General features: G+C 37.9%; 2 protein-coding genes across 2 annotated transcripts; one reads left to right on the top strand and one right to left on the bottom strand.

Annotated features, from left to right (window-relative positions):
* The first annotated feature begins 653 nt into the window (after positions 1 to 653).
* Positions 654 to 1217, top strand: LOC108913086 (NADH dehydrogenase [ubiquinone] 1 beta subcomplex subunit 11, mitochondrial). The gene has a single exon (XM_018718553.1). It carries the CDS (start codon positions 709 to 711, stop codon positions 1138 to 1140), a length of 432 nt encoding a protein of 143 aa, XP_018574069.1. The 5' UTR covers positions 654 to 708; the 3' UTR covers positions 1141 to 1217.
* A 981-nt stretch (positions 1218 to 2198) lies between these two features.
* LOC108913083 (splicing factor 3B subunit 6) lies at positions 2199 to 3342 on the bottom strand. Its single transcript, XM_018718551.1, has 2 exons — positions 3153 to 3342; positions 2199 to 3095 (listed from the first exon to the last, which is right to left on the bottom strand). The coding sequence occupies exons 1-2, from the start codon at positions 3180 to 3182 to the stop codon at positions 2760 to 2762; spliced, it is 366 nt and encodes a 121-aa protein (XP_018574067.1). The 5' UTR covers positions 3183 to 3342; the 3' UTR covers positions 2199 to 2759.
* Positions 3343 to 5790: the final 2448 nt, after the last annotated feature.

The following is a 5790-nucleotide window of genomic DNA, read 5'->3' as shown; positions in this document are numbered from 1 at the left end:
TCTGGCGCTCTTCTTGCTTCGCCGGCGCGTCTTTGTAAACCCGGGGGTGGTGTCATGTTTATGTGTGGTATGGTAGGGTAGGCGGTTACCGTCCGAAAAAAAAATAAACATAATTATATGATGACGTGACAATCAAAACCTAAGCTAAGTTCATGATATTTTTCTTGTTCCTTTTATCAGTTAGTTCAGCTAAGATTATTTAAGGAAATTAGAAGTTAGCTAAGACAAAAATTTTGTAAAAGGAAAACAACTGTTGATTGTTATGGAAGTATGTTCACTCACCAGGTGACCGCGGTTGCCATGCGGTCACCCGGTGTGTTAACATACTTCCATAACAATCAATATCCCCCGATCAACCGTATGAATCTACGATGGATTCACCGGGCTTACAAACGGCTAAAAAACCGTCGTTTCATTTACAAGCGGCCTAAAGGACACGATTTTTCGCCAGGCGGGTGGGGAAAAAACGTGCATCCTTGTATATACAGGAAGACAATAACATATTATATTTTCAGATTTTTAAATGTTCTCTCTACTCCTATGCAGTTTGGCGCAAACAGTCAACACGCTCTCATAATCAGTTCAGAGTAACTCTAAGTTGCTATTAGCTACTAATAGCTACTATTTTTGCCAAATCGAATGGCCCTCAGAGGGCAACACAGTTGTGTGACTGTGACATAACAAATTATTAACCTTAAAATTTATAAAATGGCAGGAATAGTAAATATTCAGCGTTATGGTTTACAAAGAATAATCCCCCATATAAACAGACGTTTTGTATCAACATCAAATAAAAATAATGAAACTGCAACTGTAGACGTATGTAACACACCCTCTAAGACCACTGCCGAGAAAAATTGGATTAGTTATGGATTTGATTACACAACTAAAGCAGGCGACAGGAATGCTCTGCATTCAATTATGTTTGGTTCTATTACACTGTGTTTAGTTGTGGGAGGATTTTTCCTTGCATATATGCCAGATTACAACAATAGAGATTGGGCCCAGCGAGAAGCTTTCTTGGAACTTCGTCGAAGAGAACAAAATGGGTTGCCATTAATTAACCCCAATTTTGTTGACCCATCCAAAATACCATTGCCTTCTGATGAAGAATTGGGTGATACAGAAATTATAATTTAGTTATTTAAATTTGTAAATAGGTGTATTTATATCAACTTTTACGATGTTAATATAATATAAAAAATTGTAAGTAGCGATTTATTTGTTTCAGAAATTAGCCCAAATGAAATCATGTTTGGTTATTATAGCTTATGCTGTATCTCTACTACTCTAAAATTAAAATCACCGGTCACCTTTTCGTCAAAGCAAGACAAAATAATAAATTGCAATAATGGAACAATAATTGTCACCACATAACAGTTATATTTTAATACTGTAACTTGTAGGAAATTGTTTTTTTTTGTTAATTTTTGCCCGTTTTGTCATTTTCATTTTGTATTTGTATAATGTTTCAATATAGTGGCACATAACTTATTGGTCAAATATTACCAAGAAATTTTACTATAGAAGGGCAGCTTACAAATTTTGTGAAAAATGCTGTTTTAGGGATACAGGGTGCCAAATTGTTTTTTTCAACATGGCCCACATAAACTGCGTGATGTAAGTTTTGAGCGAAATAAAAAATTAAAATTATATTTTTTTAATTAAAAAATCAAAAATAATTGAGCCCAAGATCTCGAAAGGGGTTGCACATATATTTGATAAATATTTTCTGTCTTCAACCATAGCTATAATTTTTTTAATTTTGTATAAACTTAAAAAATTACCGAAACAATAAATATCGGCCAATCCATTGACGATGTTATGCTACTTATCAGATTCTGTCAAGTTATTTGCTACATCAACTCTATCTTAGGTATGCCAAGTATGCTAAAGAAATAAACATGTTATAATTTTCTACAAAAAAGGTGTTATTGTTCAAAAATTTTATTGATTAAATTCAAAATATGTAAAGGATTTACAAAACTATTACAATCTTTCTTTTTCTGATGATATTCTATTATAAAATAATTCACATTCACATTAATCAACAATAAAAATAATTAGTCACTATAGCCTATATTCACCTTAACAGTGTTCAAATATTGGTTTATAAAATAATTTAGCCAGTCATAGATCTGAAAAAAGTTTATAACTGCATGTTGCCCAAGAGTTTCTGTTGGATGTAGATTATTCGTGACGAGTGCAAGACTTTATTGGATAAGAATGCAAATGAATGACCATATGTTGTACATAAATTAAAAAAGATCAAAGGAAAATCCTAGCTGCAAACAAATGCAATGTTTCTATGCAGGCGATGAATTAATAAAAAAAGCAATTCTGTCTTAACTGGTTGTTGCCCAACTTCATCATCATGAATCAATAATTGTAAGTGTAAAAAAATAATAATAGCAACAAGAATATTTTAATTGTGTAAGCCATATATATTATCTACAAATTACAAATAAAAATGAAATGGAGACATATAATAAAAAAATATGGGTGAGTAAATTATATTTAAATTGCCACATACCTATATGGTGGCATAGATTTACGGCAGAGGTAAATGAGGTTTTTAAAATGTCAAGGAAGTTCTGCAAACATCGATAACATCTTGAAATGTTCGCTAAATGTCTTTCAACTTGTAATGAAATTATAGCTCCCTCTTTGTAAGACTAACACTAGATTAATATGATTTATTTCTGTTATGAATTAAATTCATGAACTTCAGGCCTAAGTAACAAAACAATTATTATCATTTATGTATTAATACCATATTTTGATTTCATTTTATCAATTTCTTCTTGTTTCTTTTCAATATCAGTCTTCTTAAATGCTTTATTAGCTTGATAATACAATACTACCAGATAACGATTGCATACATTAAAACCAGATAAATGGTCACATGCATTTTTCGCATCAAATATGTCTTCAAATACAACGAATGCCGTTCCTCTTGTTTCTGGAGTATTTCCTACTCTTATTTGTCTAATAGCTCCATATTTGCCAAAAATATCATACATTTCTTCAGCTGTAATCTTGTAAGGTAAGTTTCTTACATATAATATCCTATTTATTTCGGGGGGCAAACGAACCTAAAACAATTGGTTTCAATTCAATACTTTAAATAAGGTGCCAGAAACTGTACTTACGTTTGCCTTTCTTTGCATTGCCAAAGCCATATTGTATTATGTAAAACCTACTTTTAAATATAATAATTTGTGTTTACTATTTAGTTTACACAATATATACAATCTTATTTCTTAATCAACCAACTTTTACAGAAATTCTCTGTAATCTATCTTTCTGTGAGGGCTTTACGATTTGCTGTTAGCAGCTAATAGCAACTTAGAGTTACTCTGAACTGATATTAGTTGCTAACGGACACTATTTTTGCCAAAACGAAAGACTCCTAACCACAAATTATAGAGATACCATAGACAGATATTCAACTAATAGGTCTATGAAAGAGACAATGAACTAGATATACACTGGAAGGGAGTCTACAAGTGTACCGTGTTTTGTTATGAGTTATGAATGCGTTTGTGTCAGGTGTCAGGTCAAACGCTACACAGACAATAAGACAAAACGCGGAGAAACGGTTTGACGTAGCCGCTAGACATGACAATCCCCTCCTCAGGCAAGCCGTTGACTACGTACCCGACGTGACCGACAAACACAAAAGACCTAAACACCAACTTTTTGACCCTGGGTGACCACCCCAATGACCCCCCCCCCTGCCCGCTAACCTTTTCTGTTTCAGAGACCGCCAGGATCAAGAAACGAAGACAACGACACACACACACACACACATACACACCCCCATACCCTCCTTACCCCTCCCCTTCCGCGCTAGCCTAAGGGCCACCTTAGCAAAGCGCATCCCAGGCTGCATAGCCGCACTACCCTACACAACCATACCACACATAAACATGACACTACCCCCGGGGTTTACACAGACGAGCCGGCGAAGCAAGAAGAGCGCCAGAAGAAAGGGCCCTAAGCCGGCGGGGCCCAGCCAGGACAAAAGGAGGTCCCACAAAGCGCCTACACCGGCCGCATTTGCGGTCGGGGTAGACGACGGATGGGGCCCACCTACGAAGGCTGTCCAGGCCTACACGAGATGAGGCAGGATAAAGAGGGATAATCCCCCTCGATCCCAAATCATTGAGGCCAATTTCTAGCCATAGAATAATGGCGCGCGGTGTCAGGGGCATAGAAAGAAAAGTTATAAATGGGGTACTCTTCGTTACATTATTGTTTATGAGAATTCTACTAATACCTACAGTTCTACATATATTTTCTGTTGCTAATATTTAAATTTGTATTAATATAGTTTACCCTCACATCAATTTCCTAACGAAGTATATTATTTTCATTTTTCTTAATTTATCATTATTTATTCTATATATTACATATTATTGCATTATAATAATTTAATTTACAAATTACCTCTTTATAAGGCGTACTGTCTTAGATCCCACGCGCCGCACAGGCCATTGTTTTTGGCGTTAAGCGTGGCCTCGATAATTTGGGACCGAGGGGGACTATCCTTTGTCCTGCCTTTTCTTTGTAGGCCTGGGGCAGCCTCGTGGAGGTCGGCCCCCGCTGGCAGGGGAGCCTCTTCTGGCGCTCTTCGTATCTTGATTTTCCTTTCTTCGCTGGCTTGTCTAGCCTCCAGTGGGTAGTCGTGAGGAGTGGGTTTTTGGGAATAGCTTGTAGCTAGGGAATGCACGCGGCCTTTGAGTGATAGGTTACGTCAGGCTCACCACGAAGTTTTTGTAATTTGTCTCTTCTTTGGTTCTTCTTGGTCCTGAAACATACAAGATTAGCTTGAGTGGGGGGGGGAGGGGGTTAGGACGCCTTAACATCTGCCAAAATGTGGTCGTCATCAATAGCAGCGTTTTATTTACTTGAGATTTTAGTTTCAAATCACCTAATTGGCCAATCTCTATTCAAATAGCTAAAATTAGTTGAGATCTAAGGAATATAAACACGGCTATTTTCCTACGACATCACTTTGGCACTCTACTATAATTTTCATCTAACTTATTCTTAAGTATCTAAAAATGACGCAGAACGTTCTTAGCCAATGTAGAAATGAAATTTTTATTTATCGGCCTATTAGAACTTAAGAAAACAATTAATTTTAAAGTACTATGAAACATAACATTCATATTGTCGACATGGAAATTGAGTAAAAATGGTCGTGGTCCTTTTAGGTTCTGGGGAGAAGACAGAGATATGAAGGCACCTTCACGAGGAGGTTACTGACTGAGAGCGCTTCCGAGCAGTAATGCAAGGAAACATCTCGCTCCCAGTTATGGAAACCACCTATGACCTGGAGGCGGCAGTCCTCTCCCTTGAGACTGACATTAAAAACGCCCTGACTCAGACGTACTACGACGGAGAGACTACTGTCCCCCGACTGACAAACCCCCGGGGCACCCACCCCGATGACATAAAAAACTTAATACGTGACAGACGACGTGCGAAACGGCTTGCCACCCGCACCCGCCTCCCCCGACACAGACATGACTTAAACGTACTTAACAGACGGGTGAAGGCGGCTCTGGATGAACTGGCCCAGGATAACTGGGCTAGGCACCTGGAGTCGCTGGATCCACAAGACAACAGCCTCTGGAAAACGCAGAGGGCCCTGCGACAGACCGCTCGCCGTAAAATTCCTCCAATCCACGGTAGTGTGGGGGTGGTTTACACGAACCAGGAAAAGGCCGAGGCTTTCGCCGATAGCCTGGAACTGCAGTGTAGACTGCCTCAGCTGCCCGA

This window comes from Anoplophora glabripennis, unplaced genomic scaffold (assembly GCF_000390285.2).
Source record: "Anoplophora glabripennis isolate ALB-LARVAE unplaced genomic scaffold, Agla_2.0 scaffold679, whole genome shotgun sequence".
Taxonomy (NCBI): Eukaryota; Metazoa; Arthropoda; class Insecta; order Coleoptera; family Cerambycidae; genus Anoplophora; species Anoplophora glabripennis.
This window is presented reverse-complemented; position numbering and strand designations above follow the sequence as displayed.

Bases quoted from the DNA above. Each gene is read 5' to 3' on its own strand.
- LOC108913086 (XM_018718553.1), top strand. From the start codon at position 709: ATGGCAGGAATAGTAAATATTCAGCGTTATGGTTTACAAAGAATAATC.
- LOC108913083 (XM_018718551.1), bottom strand. From the start codon at position 3,182: ATGGCTTTGGCAATGCAAAGAAAGGCAAAC. The intron at 3,096-3,152 runs GTAAGTACAGTT...CAATTGTTTTAG, and splicing joins CAATGCAAAGAAAGGCAAAC to GTTCGTTTGCCCCCCGAAAT.